At 38.8% G+C, this 19,146-nt stretch overlaps 1 protein-coding gene across 10 annotated transcripts in view; it reads right to left on the reverse strand.

Moving 5' to 3' along the window:
- The window catches only part of PPP2R2C (protein phosphatase 2 regulatory subunit Bgamma), a 209,906-nt gene that overhangs the window by 21,956 nt on the left and 168,804 nt on the right, over positions 1 to 19,146 (reverse strand). For all 10 annotated transcript variants that reach the window (XM_069794036.1, XM_069794072.1, XM_069794045.1 and 7 more), the window contains one exon: positions 10,318 to 10,482. In XM_069794036.1, coding sequence (XP_069650137.1) covers positions 10,318 to 10,482 — 165 coding nt within the window. The remainder of the gene's footprint in view (positions 1 to 10,317; positions 10,483 to 19,146) is intronic.

The following is a 19,146-nucleotide window of genomic DNA, read 5'->3' on the forward strand; positions in this document are numbered from 1 at the left end:
AGGTGCACGCACTTCCTACTAACACCCTTGTGGCTCTCACCAAGCCAGTGAGTTGCACTCTGGGTGTTGTAGGTGCTGCCACTGCAACTTACCATTTATTTTAATATGAGCCTGACTCCACAAAATTGAAAGCTATACATTTTGGACGAAACACATCCAATAAAGAAAAAAACCCAACCCAAACTATTCTTCAAGTTCAAATCTGAACAAGAACTAATGGCGGACAAAAATTAGGGCTGCACATGTGAATGTAACCTTTCTTACACATCTTGTTCTTAGTTTTACATTAATTGCCAAAAATGTCTGATAATGTTTAGATTGGAATGTCTCGCTCCACTCAACACACACCACACAAACTGCAAGGGCCACAAGGTGTGAGTGCATGCTTTGAAATCCCACTATAATGGTCTGGAGAGAGAGCTGGTAGTCACCAACGCTGCCTTCCTCTTCAGCTTTGCCAGCTACCTTTCACTGCTGTACAATATTCCAGTTTCCCAAATATGTAATTGTGAAAGAGCAATATCAAACAGCTAGGAACACAGGAAAGTGATAAATCAAACAGCACTACTGTGTGCACTCCACTGAAAAATAGTGAATAGATTGTAGTTAACCATTATCCCAGCAATAGCCAAAAATAACTCAGCCTTAGAAAATGTAAAACCCCATGTTCTCATAAAGGGCTTTTCTCTTTGTTTCTCCCATTTCCAAAGACGCCCATTTTTCATGGAGTCATTGGTGTTCTCCAGATCCCAGCGCCACTGAGAATTAATATTTTGTTCACTGGGCAGAGCTTTAATCATTGCAGGGTGTAAATTCTGGCATATGTGAACTTTAAAAAATAATAATAATGCTAAAAATGGCTCATATGGTGGGTGCAGTGTCACGATCCAATATAGCACACAAAATCCTGTATCATCGCAACAAGGAGCATGCATGATTATTTACATTATATTATAGGACCCTGGGTAATGTCTTTGCTGAATTTTCAACATTCCTTCCACTTCTTTTCCTCTTACCTTCACTTTTTTGTCTGGGTGAAATAAAAACACAAGTACTCACAGCACTGTTGCAAGGCAGATGGTTCCAAAATACAAACACAACTAATGCTTTTAAAATCACAAAGAAGAATGATCTGTTTAAAGTGAAAGCAATAACAGTATCTGAGATAATATGGGCCAGGGGTTAGAAAATTATCTAATAAAATGAAAGTTTATCTGGAGCTACTTTTTATTTTCGACCTGAATTTATAAGTGTATAATGGATTGATGGGATAAAAGAAATGTCAACTGTATTCAGTTAAACAAATCTTTCATTGCTTTAAAAAGAGAGAAACATAGAGTACAAGCTTTGCCAAAATTTTGTTATCATGGCCTGAGCATTTGATGATAACTGCAAGGGTTTACTATTAAATATCAGTAAACAAAACAAAGAGAAACAGACAACTAGCAAAGGAGAAGACCCTTGATGATAATGCTGTGTATTGCTTAAGGCATAAAGATATGAACCTTGAAAATTTCTATTACTGCTGACCAGAAGCAGAACTACAGATAAAACCAAATTTTTGCTACTACAGAGCCAAATATATTTAAAAAGAAAAGCAAAGATGAATCATGCTTACACATATTGCAGAACATGTGATTACCTGGGAGGGGGCGGGGACGGGGACAACAAAAACAAAACCAGGGAAAACTTGAAGATGAAAGCTTAGCAGCTCCACAGATTTGGTAAGAAATCGCATCATTCATAGGATAAAATCATTAGCAGCCTTAAAAAGTCATTCCCTATAGCAGAAAAAAACCACAGCTTCTTCTGAAGCTATTTTCTTTCTACTTATGAACAAATATTAACTTATTAAGCTTTTTTTTTCTAGAGGATACTGTTTATAGCTTGTATCCTGCCCTGAAAACTTCTGGTTTTATGGCATTTAAGTGTTGTTACTTAGATTTCTAAGTCCTTGGAAATCCTCCAGAGACAGCTAGTGGATGTAGAAAATTCTCCAGTTCCTGTTCAAGAGTCACAGCTACAAATGGGTGAAGACAGTTTTGGCAACACTGGAAAAAGAGGCAGTGGGGTTAACGAGGAGGCAGAAGACCATAGAGGCCAGAGACAGCAAAGATGCTGGAACAAGAGAGGGAGAATAATTTTCTTTTTTATTATCCAAGCATGCAAACAGTCTGCACTTAGGCTGAATTAAGGACTTATTTCAGATAACCTCTGGGTTACACAGGTACATACACAACAGGTGTATTTCAACTGGACCTGGGAATACTGGTGGTGGATCAGGTAATTTCTCAGCAGGCTTTAAGTTTCATAAACACAGAAAACAGATGCAGTCTCAGGCCAAACAATTTATCATCTAAATTAAGTCTCTCTTTCATTTCAGATCCCAAATGAAAATGGCTTCAATACCTGATTAAAATGTACTGGAAAATGGTACTTTGAAATGTATGGAGTTTCACCCATCTTGACAGACTAGCCACAGCAACTTGCAAAAGGAACAAGAACCAATATGCTCTCCTGATAGCTCATAAATAAACACTTCCAAACATTCTTTTTTTTCTGGAATACATGGTTATACTAATTAAATGTTTCTCACAAAACTCTAGTATGTTTAGATGGCAAATTAGCACCATTCCCCAAGACAGCTGTGATTTGCTCCACCACATATAGTTCATAAAGTTTAGTATAAAAACCTAAGCTAAATTTCACTGAATTTCTATAAAAATACTAAACACATTCATTGTTTTGAGTCCATGACACTTGTTACTATCATTCAACACAGAAAGCATTATATTTTTCGTGCCATTTAATTCAAGTTGTGCTTACATCTTGAGCTATGTGTAGTTCTGGTCTTATCTCTAATGTGTTAGAGGTCTCAAGAAGACACAAAAATGGGCAATAATAATGACCAGAAGTATCAAATCACTTTGATGCGGGGAATGACTAAATAGACTGGGACTCCTCAGCCTAGGAAAGACTGAGGGGTTTGTAATTAAGAGTGGCATGGAAAGGATGAATAGGGAACGACAGTTCACTTTGTACACTGTCTCTTCCAATCAACAAGTAGGGGTCACCAAGTGAAACTAGGAAAGGGTAAGTACAGAGCAGATGGTTCTTCGTACTATGTATGCCTAATTAAGCTACTAAAGACTTTACTGAAAGATATTGTGAATGGTAAAAATTATACAGAGGTTCAAAGTAACTGCACAAATTCAAGGAAAAAAAACCCCAAACATCCATTTGAGTATTGTTAAATGCAGTAAGTTCACTGTGACTAAAGTCCCTGAACCCCAAGGCTCCAACTGCAAATTGCAGAGGCTAAAGACTGTACGCTTGCTCTGTTCTTAAATTTTCTGTTGATGTTGCTACTGCCCACTATCAGAGCCAGAATACTAGGCTAGAAGGACCTCTAGTCTGCCCAGGTATAGTCATTATTATGCACTGTTTGAAATCTACTTTAGGATTTCATACAAAAGAGTTCGTGGGTTCGTTCTAAGTGAATCAAGACCAATTGCAAAGCTCCCTTTGAAATTCATGGTCTCTTTATGCCTTTTAGCTTAATTGTTTATGATAATTTGATTTGTTTATGATAGTTTGATTTACCATTATTACTTACTCTATCTTTCACTATCTCTGAAAGTTTTTTTTTTTTTGTATTAAGCCAATCCACTCATACATTCACCTTCTTCAGAAATTCTCTTTCAAGATCAGGATGTTCTGCTAATGTGACAATCTAGCCTTCGTGTTCTATACTGATTAATATGGTTATATATGTGTGGGAATTTTTGAGTCCACCTTCATAAGCAATCAAAAATACAATTATTTTATAAGACTTGAAGTATAAACAAGTAACCACAATTATTTAACATTTTATGTTACCATAGCCTGTAGTTGCTCACCCTGTTTTAAACTGAAAAAGCAGTATCTTTTTATATTTCGATTTTCTATTTGTTTTCATATAATTCAGAGGGCACCTCTTCATGCCCTGGTCACTTACACATCATTTTCCTTCGAGTAAAAGCAAGTTTCTGAAGCTACCTCCGCACCACAAGACTGAAATTCCACCTATCGTAAAGCATTCTTTTATGCAATGACCCAATATTAAAACTAGACTTCTCATCAATACCTCTAGAGAGTATGGCTTTTAAAAGTGGAGCCTCAAATCAATATTTAAGAATCTGTTTTACCATCTGCAGTGAGTTGCTGCAGCTTGTCACAAACCACAAGGGATAGTGCATTAGTGCTGAAAGGCAAAGCCAGATCAATAGCTAAAGATCAGTGGGTGGGAGCTTCACTACAGAGTTGCTTGTATTAATGTAACTTTGCCAGTGAATTTGTTAATAAAGAGAAATGGTGCTAAAGAAGGCAAGGAAGTGAAAAAACGCAAAGCTAATCTAGAAGATCAAGCCTCTTTAAATCTCGGTCTCACACTTATGTGCATGTTTAATGCCACATGTTGTGAGCAATCTCACAGAGTTTGTGGGACACAAAACTACTACTCTACAGCCAAATTCATGCGGTCTTTCCAATCTTGATATATAAGATTAGTGATAAATCAGGGGTTTATCCCCCAGTGAAACAGGATCTTGAAAGAATAATGTCGGTTTCATGAGACATTGAAAAGCAGTATTTGTTGCTATTAAAAAATTAAGCAAACAAGACAGGAATTTTAATAGCCTGAATAATTAAAGCAATCTTACAGCAATTATTTGCTTTATCTGTGTGTGGCTGGGGGAGAGGGGTTAATGAAACACCTCTTCAATCATAAATCATTTACCATTGCTTCAGGCTTTTCTCTTCCTCTTACTATTTGATAGCTAGAAGTACATAAATCAGTTTTTTTCTTCCTCTGATTTAATTTTAACATATCTTGCACAACTGGAGGAAATACTATATAGACATAATTGCATTTCTGCAGAAACACTTTGAAATTTTCATTAGCCATGTTTTAAATGTCTTTATTATACATTCATCCAAACTGAGCAGAATGGAAGCTTTGGAGCCTGTGCTAAAGGCAATCTTGTACAAAATTTCAATGGGATTCCTGCACAAGGAAGGATCCCTTCCAGGATCTACTTTAGCATGCGTGAAACTGTAGTAACAGATCTTCAGTGACAGTCATAATTACAAAACTATCAGGATACAGGTACATTTTTTCATTGGGGATATAAAATCAGCAATGAATATATGCCTTTGTAGTGCATGCTTATAAAATATATCCAGAATTAGGATAAGGAGAACAAGCCTTTATTAAAGCTTAGGGTCAAATCATTACGGAAACTCAGATAAGTTTCACTCCTGTCACATGAAACCTTGCAGATTTTGCCTGAAGTGGACATTACTTTGACAGTGGCCTCTCAATGCACAAAGGGAGAAGGGTGGCTGTCTCTCTCTCAGATGATAACCTGATATGCAGAAATAAAAAGCGTATTTTAGATGTAAAGCTCACATAAAAGAAAAAGAAGTTGTCTCTCTTCCAGTCATACAATAAGCATCATTCATTTGGAAAGGTCAATATTAATTAGCAAATCCAGCAGGGGTATTCTGTCACAGGCTTTTTTGTGCATCTGGTTGTTCTTTGTTGCAAATGAAAGATAATCCATATTCAGTTAGAGATCTGAAAGCTGTCTCATCTCTGAAATTCCAACCTCCTTTAAATGACTGGTAAATATAATTAACTTAATTTTAAAAATTCAACATATTCAAGCAGATTATCCTTGATTTCTGTTGTGGCTGCTTCCAAAGTTCTGAATTTTTAAGTTTAAAATCAAAGGCAATCAAAGGCAAAAAACCAGCAGATAACCAAATTGAGTTACATGCCAGACTGACAGGACAGTGGCATTTATCCTTGGGGAAGGGCTGGCATTTCTTTCATGCCTGGATTTCAAATAAATGTGGAAAAGGAAAAAAGACAACACCCCCATCTTTGGGTCACAAACCAAACCCCAAATTCACTCTGCATTGCTCTGAAGACCATTTTATACTTTTAAGATATTAATTATCCATGCCATGGAATTGGGGAAGCACGAGCTGAGCTGCTTTGCCCCTTTCAGGAAGACTCCAGAGAAGATGACTGTTAGGATTGCCTGTCATCTACAAATGCTTCTTTGGTCAAAGGGAGGGGGGCTCTAAATGGCTCCCATTATAGATGCAGATGCCAGAAGCTTGTGAAGTCTGTATGGATGATGGAAAGCATGAGCTAATGGTGACAGAGGCTAACTGCATTATGTAACCCCAAAGTTTGTATTTTAAAGACCACCACGGCTCACGAAGCAATAAAGTTGAAACTGTAGCTCCTCCTTCCTTGAAGTGTTTTGTTGTAAATTTTTCACATGGGTAATGGATAATTAGAAATAGGATTTTAGTCTACAAATACATATTAAGAAATGAACACTAAAAAAACCCCTTAAAGCAACATACGGCTTTTAAATAGATTACAACTTCTGAAGTATGCAATGACTTTAAGATATTTAGGCTATTACACAGAATATCAATAGGAGTTATACTCTTGAGTGACTTAAATTTCCATGTTGCATAACTATACAGTTTCTATTTACCACTTAATACTGAATTTAATAATTCTGATTAACTACTGAAAAAGCTCTTCATTTTTTCTGACTTCACATGCTCAAGCTCAGTTTTCTTTAGCTGATTGCTTTATTAGAGGATTTGTTGAAACAGCCATGTGTACCTATCTAGTCTACAAGCTGTTTGGAAGAATAATTTACCTCCATGCACATTTATAAGGAGCTCTGAACATAATATTAACAAGAAAAGATCAAAACCAAATTAGCAACTATTTATTAATTGAACAGTTGCATATTATACTGCTATAAGTATTTTTTAGTCAGGACGGTCTTACTGCAACAGTATCCTTATGCTTGTCTTCCTTGTCACCTGAATCTCTTGCATGAGAACTTATGGAATTTGGGGTAGGGGGTAATTCTTTTATTTCTTGGATGTTCCCGGACAACTGCTCTAACAATGATACTTTTGCAGCTGTTAGCTTCCCTTGTTTCGCTGTTGTCACAGATTTCCCATATACTGCCTTCTTTCCACGCTGCATTGCCCTGCATGTTGCCTGAATAACACCTCAAAGATGGCCATTGTGTATTTTGCCACGTATGTTATTTAAATGAAAGCTTCCATATTACTTAAATTAATTCCCTATTTCTTGCTGCTTGAGTCTGACTTTCACATCTGTTTTAAATCTTTACCTATAACTCCATGGACTGCAAGGACACCTTCTTCCTTATTCCCATCCCTCTAATATTCTAAATAAGCAGAGACATTCATCTTTTTTTTGACCTCTTCTCCAGAATATTTTGATGGAATTCTCTCCCACTACTTGCAAAGTCTGATAATAACACAGCAGAATATTATGTATGTATCTCCCCTATGGTTACAGATTGGGCTTTCCTGGATATCCATTTGTAATGGCCACATATATTTTGCTTCTGATTGTTCACCCAGCATTGCATGATCTATTAAAGAGGTGTTCTAAGAAGCAGTTTCAGGTAGTCTATTAGAAAAACAACACATTTTATCACACCTTATCGGTATCTGACTGACCATTTAAAACTCAGCTACTGACCTGATATTCTTTCAGTGCCTTATGAATAGATTTGGTGGTCTGAGATAATTTTTCTAGGGGACAGAGGTCCCCATTACAACTCATCACAGAAATTGGCAGCATGCTAATAAATCTCAGCATAGGCACCAAGGATGAGTAGATAGGGAAGAAATCTGTTGTCTCTTCCACGTCAGAGACATGAAAGATTTATAAGGGAAACCTTGTAGCGTTGCTGTCACTAATGCTGAACAGAGAGATTTTGCCAGTGAGTTTAGCAAACTAGAAATCTTCAAGAACACTATTATTTATTAACAGCCTGTGTCAGTGACTTACACTACAGATATTAGCATGTAATTTATTTATACAGTATGGCACAGCACTTATTCATGGCACTATCTAGATTTGTACAAATGGAAGGGCCTTTCCCCCAAAAGCTGCAACTGACTTTAGCCCAGCTATAGTAATTTGGATAACAAAGGGTCTGAAAAAGGAGTAAACCCAAAAGTTCACAACATATGCTCAGCATCCAGGTATTTTTTATAAGTTTTACATTGGATCTTTTACCCGTAAAAATATGTACATCCATTACAATCTCGGAACAGCATCTGAAATACAGTACATAGTGATATTAGACTGAATTAAGAAAGTAGGCTTGCATGGCAGGACATAAAGGTTTACAGTGACTAGTAAAGTCACTGTAGCTGGTTTGGTTGAGAAGTGAAGTCAGTTATGGGGAAAGGTGGAAAGGCGAGCTCAGCTAGGAGAGCAGGGTACTGATTACGCGTATGCACTGTGTGTAAAGCAACGACGAAGAGGAATCAGATGCACAGTGAAGGTACTAAAGAGATAATCGTGCATATATTTGATTTCCCAGAATGATTGTTTTTTATGATATATCCTTCCAGGTTGCTATGGGCTTTATGTAATTAGTTTTGCTTGCCTCTGAGAGCTATACTCAAACCACTCCAATCAGCAGTACGTGGGCCTATTCCTTTTAACGCTTTGGAAGTTTTACCATCACTGTATCAATTTTGTATTGCACATGTGTGTGCAGACACACTCAGCTTCTCAATGAGCTTGACTTGAGTTCAGTGCGGCAACGCTACATTAAATGGCTATTTTCTAACTCATAGATCTGGAAAATGGGGTTTAATCAATGACCATTAGATCTTGCGCTCCCTTCTGGCATAAAATGCCTTCTTTCATCCAGGGTTACCGTATTGTTGTTTTAATAAGTTATGATTGGCATTTGGCACAGAGTTACAGGGGCATGGAGGCCTTATTAGTAGGAAGAAATGAAAGTATTATGGAACAAAACAATTAAATGGGACAGGATAACTCACAGCAATGTACCAGATTGTACCATGCTCGCATTTCACTTCATGGTATTGAATTCCCCCTACAAGTACAAGTGGATATAGCTAACAATGGTAAAACACTTCTCTGCTTAGGAAATTGTCCTGAAAGGTTATTTTCTGTAATTGGAGACCACATCCTACGAGGTTCTGAGCATGTGCACTTCTCCTTGCAGCCAAAAGGCCTAGTCATGGGCTCTTTACTGCATTTACTTCAGTTAAAAAAATAGCTTGTGTGCTAAATCTGTGCACCATTTATGTCTCACTTAAATCTTCACATGTTTTCTTCCCCACTGCTGCCCCTACTAATAAGATCCACCTACCTCAAAAGGTTCAAGTAGGAACTGAGTGACATAAAACCTCTTATGTGCCCTTGGCACTAAGATAATTTCTCCTGAATGTCCTTCCCAATGTTTCAACACTGCAAAAGAAACTGTGATCCAATACTGTGAGGTGGAAGTGTCCTGGAAGCCCTGGTCCTGAAGGTGGCTAAATCAGAGCCACCACAGTTCGTTCATTAGGTTCTCAGCTCCTAGTGGTTTTCAGTCTCAGAAGACCAGGAATAAACAGGTTGTTTGCACAAGGCAAAGTGCCCAGGCTTGCCAGATTGCTGGTGGGAAGAACCATATTCTGTCTTATCCAAACTATAAAGAGCTGATAGCAAGACATTATGAACATGCATTTTCCTTCATCCTTTACTTCGAGAACAAAGACAGTCCCACATTTTAACATTTTACTTCCTTGTTCTTATGTAGGTTTCGGATATGAACTGTCATGAATTGGTGGCTCTGTCTCAGTGTCTCACAGGCTACATAAAATCACTTTAGGACAGATGACACCTATACCAACACAATACCTTTTTCTCCCCCTCCAATATTACTTACTGCATTATTTCCTCCGTATCTGTACAGACACATTATTGAAAAAGTACATATAGGGAATGCTGGGCTAAATTTTTAGGAAAGACTCCAACATTTTTTAATCCAGAAAATGGATTCAAAGTTCTGAAGACAGTTTAAATGACAAAAATTTACTTGCAGCAGTATTCAGAACAGTAGTTGTGTATTCAAAGTATGCTCATTTACTTAAATACTTCCACTCCCCCTATCCCCAATATTTCCTTCGTTAGGAATCATCTCTCTCTTGCTAGAGTTGTGGGCTCTTCACTGATCCCTGCAATAAGAACCACAAGAGTGACCAGTCACAGACGTGACTGTTACCAAGTTCATAGGTAATACTTGTATAGATGAGAAAATTTTCTTTCTTTTGCTGTTTTCAACTGTGCCTGCAACTGAGAAGCTAGTACACTGGGATATGCACACATCTACATGCTGTCCGTGAATAATAAGACTTTAATGACATATGGGGATCAATGAAGCAAGGACTTACGCTTGGAATGTTTGTCACAGAGAGCCGAGGCCCTCATGTCGCAGAGTCTCAGGGATCCTTTGCTGCTGCTGTAGACAAAGAGATTGCAGTGATGGGGATGAAACTCAGAGGCTGTAATCACTTCCGTCAGGTCCTCCATATTGGCTGGCTTTATATCTACAATGTCTGAATGGAAGTTTCATTAAGGAAAATGCAGTTGTACGCAGGTAAACCATGACTCTTACTGACTTCTTGAAGGAAGCATGATTATCTAAATGTCCATACGTTTAATGCTTTTAGATAAAGATATACTCATTTGTTTGGCAGTAGGGTGTTCTTAAATTTCCATACCTGCCCCATCTACACCAAACTCAAAGAGCCACTAGTCATCAACAGTTTTACAGCAGATGCCATTAGTAGGTCAACATTTGTCCATGGTGTGCAAAGACATCAAGAAACAGTATTCCAGGGGATTTGGAATTCTCACCTTCATTAAAAGTAATACAGAGCAGGTAGTTATATCTCCTGTAGTTGCTATTGCAATCACTGCTCTATCCCAGATAATACTGATTGATAGGGAACAATGCACAGCTCAGATCTGCTCACTCCATTAAAGGCTCACTGCCTTTTATGACCATGTACCTTATGCTAAAAAATACACGTAGCTTAAGCTAAAAGCCTCAAACAATAAATGTACTTTTTTTTGCAAAGGCAAATGTGCCAAACACAGAAGCATTTATGCAAATAGCTTTGTGTGAATATATACTAATATAATATCTTTTCTAAAGAAAATTGTGCACAGTATTGGTTTTGCTATTTGAATACTTGCAAAAGACATACCTGAAAAGGTATTCTTGGGGTTTTATGTAAACGATGCTCACTAGTGAAATCAGTATGAATTTCTGTGACTGAGAACTGTACATCTGAATCATTTAAGTGGACATATCTGGAACAAAAATACATCAAAGATCTAGTCTCCCAAGCACAAAATTGTCAGTCGGATCACCAAAGATTATCCACATGAAGTACAGCTCACATAGTGCCTCTCCAACACATATATATGTAGTCGTACATAGTACCTGCCTTGGTGAACTTAAAAACCAGGACCTGATTAGCATGTATTTGGAGGAGAAGGCCAGCCTGTGGAAGATTGCTTATAAAGAAAAGAATGAAAGAAAGGGTCCCATGTGGGGGCTGTAAGAAAGCAATAGGTGTAGAAGCATAAAATGAAAGGATATATATGTAAAGCAGTACATTTAAATAAGACTGTACATTTTCATATGGCCTTCAGCAATCCCTTGTAGATAAGCCATCCAAATGTTAACAAATCCTTCGAACAAGAAGAGTAACATTACCCTATTTTACTGATGAGGCTGTGTGAGAGGCAATAAAGGATTTGCATAAGATCACATGGGAAATGCATGACAGAACAAACCCAGATCTACTGAGTCCCAGTTCAGTGCCCGAAACACAAATCATCTCAGTGCCTGGATTCCCCAAACATAAAATTTGAATCAGCTGAAGTTCAAAATTTAAACATCTCAGAGGATAAGATAAATGAGAAATCTGTTTTACTGATGGCAAGATAAATCACATATTGTGATACTAAGCCTGTTTCTGTTCCCACTGTGCCCACTTCCCAAATGGAAGACCTTTAATTGATTTCTGTGGGAATGGGGTACAGTCTATCACCACCTTTACACTCTATACTTTGATCTTTCCCAAAAATGCAGATCTGGGACACTACACTGAAATTAAACATAATACAAAAGATTCAGAGATAATTATCTCGATGGCTTTGCATAGACAAATACATCACACTGATGGGTTTTTTTTTTTTACACCAAGTGGTTTCAAAAGGAAAATATCAGCAAAACTATGAATATTTTGGGACGCTTAATAACAATTGGGAATGAATTAATGTTGCATTTCAACCGCATTCCCACTTACTTCCACTATCACATTTGCATCCATCTCCAAGAATCCATCATGATTAACATTAGTGCAATGAACGTTAAGATGTCGCAACATTGATTTATCCCTTTTCCAAGGTGTTACTAAGTATTGTTGAAAATCAACAGGAAAAAAATAACCTTTATTCCATTATTTGTATTTGGTGAATCTCTCTGTAGTGGTTTAGGCCCAGCCAACAACTAAGCATTACGTGGCCGCTCGCTCACTCCTCTCCCCTGGTGCAATGAGGAGGAGAAAATACAATGAAATGCTCATGGGTTGAGATAAGGACAGGGAGGGGATCACTCACCATTACGGTCATGGGCAAAAGAGACTCAACTTGGGGGAAAAAAACCTCAATTTAATTTGTTACCAATCAAATCAGTGTAGGATAACAAGAAATAAAACCAAATCTTAAAAGACCTTTCCCCCACACCTCCCTTCTTCCTGGGCTCAACTCCACTCCCAATTTTCTCTCCCTCCTCCCCACCAGCAGCGCAGGGGGATGGGGAGTGGGGGTTGGGGTCAGTTCATCACACGTTGTCTCTGCCGCTCCTTCCTCCTCAGGGGCAGGACTCCTCACTCTTCCCCTGCTCCAGCGTGGGGTCCCTCCCACAGGTCCACAGGTCCTGCCAGGAGCCTGCTCCAGCGTGGGCTTCCCACGGGGTCACAGCCTCCTTTGGGCACCCACCTGCTCTGGCGTGGGGTCCTCCATGGGCTGCAGGTGGATATCTGCTCCACCGTGGACCTCCCTGGGCTGCAGGGGGACAGCCTGCCTCACCGTGGTCTTCACCACGGGCTGCAGGGGAATCTCTGCTCCGGCACCTGGAGCATCTCCTCCCCTCCTTCTGCACTGACCTGGGGGTCTGCAGGGCTGTTTCTCTCACATCCCACTCCTCTCTCCACTGCAGGTTTTCCAGCAGGGTTTTTTTTTTTTTCTTCCCCTTCTTAAATACGTTATCCCATACGTGCTACCAGCATCACTGATGGGCTCAGCCTTGGCCAGAGGCAGGTCCGACTTGGAGCCGGGGAAGCTTCTAGCAGCTTCTCCCAGGAGCCACCCCTGTAGCCCCTCCCCTGCTACCAAAACTCCACCACACAAACCCAATACAGTGTCTCAAGAAATACCTTTAAGTAAAAGCAATTGCTTTCAGTGATTGAATTGCTTTCAGGAGTTCAGAGAAATTATAGTAACTCAATACAAGAATTTCACCTCTCAGCAGAGTGATGAATAATTGCTGAGTGATGAGAAAGCTATAAAATATAAATAGAGTATGTGAAACAGTCATGGTAAGTATCATTTTTCTGGATGCTGAAGACAATATTGATGAATTTCCCTTCATTGCATGAAATGAATAACCCTATGCTGAATAATGAAATTAAATATTCCATTCTCCTGCCAGAAAAGCAGAAAATACTTGAAAGAGACTGCATTTCCAGATGTGATCTAAATCTCCACTGAGAAGGAACCTCATTGCCTACTGAGGATCATAGAGAAAATGCACTACTGAAAATTCATCATTTCCTTAGATTTAGAAAAAAAAAAAACAGTAACACTTGTATTGAAGTAAACAATCAAGGGAATAGAGGGTTGCAGAAGAGATTTAGCCCAAATGCATTTGTAATAATAAATGGAAAAACAGCCTTTGCTTTGACAGCTACAGAACCCAATGTATCAAAAGAAGCACGTCACACAAAAGAACATTATCCTCCTCTCATGATTTTTGCCAGGTATTTGAAAACAATCAAGTACAGCTTGACATGTGATGTGTGGGAACTGTATTTAAACTAGCATGACATGGTAAGGGCAAGCATCTCCCTTGGGACATTTTGTATTTCTATTTTTCCATCTTCCCTTTGTGTCGTCTTCTTCCTTTTAAGCACAATGTCACATGACACGAAAATATAAAAAAAACTGGAACAGACAGTGTGCTTCAGAAACAGGTCCTTTGGTGAACTTGAAGAGCAAAAAGAGGAGGGAATCTGGCAGAAACTGATTAAATGAAAACTCCATTGCTAAGCAGAAAAGTATTCTAATCGCACAAATCTGTAGAGTCGCCTTCTACACTGATGACTTCCCTTACAATCCTGTCTTCTGGAGGGATGTCTTGAGTGGGACACCATCCCTCTCTCCCCCAGTTCATTCACATCTGAAATACCAGTCACATCTGACTCCTGTTGTACACAAGTAATATGGTTCATTTTCAGAGGGTGGACAAAACAACTAAGACCAAAGCTATCTAAGACAGAAAGACCAAACAGTTCACCACTGGCAGTGCACTAGGATATAATTCTGTTGTCCTAAAAAAGCTGGTGTTCCTGTGCCTGAACGGGGTAGGAATTTCCCCTTAGAAAATGAAAAAGATCTTCACACTGCTTTGACTCCCACACACGCTTGCCAAGAACGAGGCATTTCGATCCCTTGTAGTTACTTGCACTAAGGGAAGGCTGAACTAGCGCCTTGCCAGCAATGGGCTGAAGTGCACTGGCAGTCTTTTAATTCATTAACTTTAAAACAAGGATCAGAAAATATCTTCTTGCTCGCAAAAAATAGAACAGGTCTGTCCCTCCTAACCCAACTGTTTGCTGTCTTATACACCAGGTCTCCCCTCCATTGCCTTGTTCAGTGAAACAAGATAAAGCTATGAAGAGGCCAACAGATTTTCTAGATGCTCTCCACAGCAAAATGGAAACGAAAGGTCTAGCATGCTCGGAGACCACAATGGTGAGAGATGATGTTTTTACAGTTGGGTTAGTAGAGCTACAAGACCAGGAGTTAATTTTGGGAAAGCCAACAAAGATACTCTAAGGCAATGTAAGCTTTAACTTTGGCTGAGTGTCTATGTTGCTTTCCCAAAATTATTCAAGAACACAGCTGTATAACAGGAGAGCGAGCATGCAGGACAGGACCTGACAGAGAGGAAAAAGGAGGCTTTAGGGAAAGATCTGAGGGAATGGAGGGAGGGAAGCAAACCAGTGGGAGAGCAAGGAGGAAAGAGCATAAGGAAAGGCATGATTAACAACCTGCAATGATACACGGTGAGAGGGATGTGATCTGAGTACACGATTCAGTTACATGGTATGTTTAGTTCTAATCCAGTATTTTGTGCTGCTGTTGTGCAGCTGATATTAAAATGAGGATGACAGGAGGAAGAAGATTTCTTCCACTGCCTCTGGGCCACTGATCTAACAGAAATATCCTCCTCTGGGAGAAGTCACTCCATAAAGTTCTTTAGTGCAGGTTACAAATATGACCCTCACCTTGATCCAAAATTGACATTAATCAGACTTCTCCACTTGATCAGCTAGAATGTAAATGAGCATGCCTGCTTTATGCTCATGCCAAAACATGTATAACGAGAATGTGGAAATACAGAGGGTTCCTGCTGAGCAAAAAAGGTCCCAGAATGAGTTTCCTTTTATGATAATGGAAACATAGCAGCCTCCTCAAAACGGATTAAATTCTCTTTGAAGTGAACAGTATGCATAAAGAAATAGCTGCTTCATCTTCCTGAAACCATCAAGGAATTCTATAAGAAACTGAGTTTTGTAGACAACAAACTTGTAACTCACAATCTATAGCATATAGAGGACTGAATCTTACATCATTATTTTGGATCATTTTTATATGACTTGAGGGTTCACTGCAAGAAGAAAATCATTAGTATAGTCAGATGAAGGCTACAGGAAAAAAAATTAACTGACCCGCCTTTATTCAACTCCAATGGAAGACAGAGGCTTTCTAAAGAAAGCCAAACAGAATTTTCCATAACAACCTTGTAAGAAAACAGAAGTTCTCATCTTTCTTATTTCAATATATGCTGATGTGATACTTCATTTTTACCGCTGTGTGGGACTTTGGGTTTTGCAATTTTAAAGCACTTTCAAAAAATAAACTTCAGCATAATATATCTTCCCAAACCTGGCTGTTGCCTGTGTTTTCCACAGAGTTTTTTTCCAGCTCCTAATTTTGTCTGCATCTCACACCTACACTCTAGCCTAGTCCTAGAAAGATTCACTAACTGGTAGCTGAAATCAATAGCAATTCATAGAAGCTGCCAGGGCTTCAGTTTAGGGTAATTGATTACTGTGGTCCTGCTGAGGCTCTACACTTTTAATATAAGCATTTCTCTGAGTGGTTTCCTCTGTTAGTCATTTAGCGCACACTATTTTCATTACAAGGAGGGAACTGTGATGCTTACAAATCAAGCTCTACCAGTTTTACACTTCCTACATGGTGGTTATATCATTCCTATACCATGCGCCAGCTGAGGGAATTAATTCCAAATGGCTACATTTTTCTTCCAGGTTGTGTACATCAGGGAAGCAGGGACAGAATCAGGCCTCAGTATGCTTGATAACCTCATGATGTGTTTACATCAACCTTATTATGAAAGAAAGAAGCAAGCCCTAACTTTTAAATAACCACCCACATACTCCTTTCTTCTCATTTCTTAAAGATACACCATATGTTCTCACTGTTGAATGACAATTCTACAATAGGCATGTCATGACAGTAAGGACACCATTGGATAGGGTCCAACTTCTGAATCTCTGTCTTTCAGACCTGTCCAAGAGTCAAGGGTTTCTGGAATAGATTGTCAATAGGTTAATGGATTTGGCCTTTTCTTCAACTTCCAGTGTTTTTACCTTAGGCAGGGAGATGATCCAGTATTTATATTCTAAGTACCCCTAATAGCCACAGTGTCAACACTTTTTATCACACAGCATTCGCCCACTGCTCCACTAAAAGCACATACTACATGGGTTATATTAAAAGCCTGGAGAGTTGCAATTACATTGTCTGTACCATTTGACTCTTCTGAACCACACAAGCAGAAACTGCTGCATAAGTGTGTGCTCCTTCAAGCTGTCTTGGACCTAATATCTGCTAATGCAAGGTATTGATCCATACTTGAAAATTACTTAGTAGTACAATGTCAGCCTAATTCCCGTTTTAATTCCATGGTCTTTATAACAATGATTCTTCAGACATCATACTGGAGTTGGGAACTCTGGCAACAGTCTCACATAGGTGGTGATTTGCTGAAAATATCAATTTAAATGGCTTGATTTTGATTGGCAATAAAATGTCTCCATCAATGGTGTATAGATGGTGCCATTAAGATAGTACAAAGGCTTCTGACAGCTTGTTTTCTGTATTTTTCCTCAAACCAGGATTATGAGATACAGAAAGAGTAAAAGCTGCTATGGGCTTTTAGCTCTGTGTGGAAGGCCAAGTCATAGACAATTATATTAGGTGCTGTGCAAACACAAAGTAAAGGGATTGCTCATAACATAAAGAACAAGTACAAAGTGCGTACAAAAAAGAGGTTAAGTAATGTTAACACAGTTCGGTGGACTTCTGAGATTTCTTAACTCGAGGATTACAGCCTAAGTTAGATGAAAAAGAAATGTTAGTGGAAGAAGAAAAGACATGGACATAGCTAAGAGACTGCAGTAGCAATAAACTTACCAGCTACTCAGAACTAGCCACGAAAGAGAATTTGTCCATGTTAGGTAAACAAGGTATAAAAACTAAGCTACTGTTGAGATCTAGCTCACCCAGAGATAGGACGATATATTCAGTACATCCTCCTGTCTTATGGGTAATACACATTTATACAGTGTGGATAATAAGGAGCTCTGCATGCTGGAGTGGTGCTCCTTGGGCAATGGCCTCACATTTATGCTCAGCGTACCGCTGTCGGTACAAGACGGCCCATGCTCCCTCACAATGTCATATCGAAAGCTTCAGCCAGATTCGTGCCTCCTTTAGCTTTCTATTTCTGTCTTCTAACACCATAAAACTTACAAAACATGAGGAGCACAGAGGTGAACATTCAGACCCTTGAAATGTGTTTAGGAACCAAGATGTCACTGCTTTAACTGGCAGCTGATAGGAACCAGAGTCCCTCAGGACTAAGAGACTAACAAGATTTGCTCAAGGCTGAACAGGAAGCCAGGGACAGAACTTAAAATACCAAAATTCTGAACCAAAGCTGCAACTTCTGGACTTTCCGTCTCAAGTTTCATTTGGAATTGGAGATATTTGGCAAGAAATTAAAAATAGGATTAGGAAACATCTTCCATTCATTAGGTTCAAAGCAAAGGAGAGTCGGTAGTGGTGTCAATGTTTTACAGATAATGAAACTGAGGCATGAAGTGCCAAAGATTTGGCAAAGGTCAGCTTAAGGGCCAGCAAGAGCGATAGTTCTGGATTCTGCTTTAGTGGTCTCTCCCCTCCCTACCCACAGTACTCCAGGCATGCGAGCATTCACTCCGTTCTTTTCTCAGTTAGTTGGTATTAAGAGGTTCTTTTGTTATTATTACATTTGCCTTTCAGATTTTTTTCCCCAGAATGCAGACCAGTCTAAAGACTCCTTCTGAATTTGACAGATCTCATTCTGATCTTTGTAACATCACAATTACTTTACATTCCTATTATGTCGATAGAAAGAAATCAGAAAGCAGCAATGAAACCCCAAGTCTCCATTATGCAAATAATACTTGAAAAAAGAATCAACATCTTTTAAATGTACAGTCAAATTTTAGGAAATTGCTTTTACTGCCATACATTCAGTAAATGTCACAGACTGTGCTGTATGCGAGTTGAAGAAAAACAAGTCCAATATATAACAGAAACTGTCTATGGAGTAGCTGCAACATTTCAATAAGCGTTGAAAGCTTAGAATAGCACTGCTAGGAAAGAGAGTATTTAAAATGGTGCAAGTCATGTCCAAACTTTCTCATAGTTAGGCCTGTTCATATACATTGCACCCATTAATTTACTTAGAGAATAATGAATTTAGAAGTAGATACTGGAAAATTTTAATTTATTTAAGAGATGAACTTTTGGCTTGTTTTTTAGAACAGAACACCTGCATTTTCATCTGT

The sequence above is a fragment of the Haliaeetus albicilla genome, chromosome 1 (genome assembly GCF_947461875.1).
Source record: "Haliaeetus albicilla chromosome 1, bHalAlb1.1, whole genome shotgun sequence".
In the NCBI taxonomy this organism is placed as follows: Eukaryota; Metazoa; Chordata; class Aves; order Accipitriformes; family Accipitridae; genus Haliaeetus; species Haliaeetus albicilla.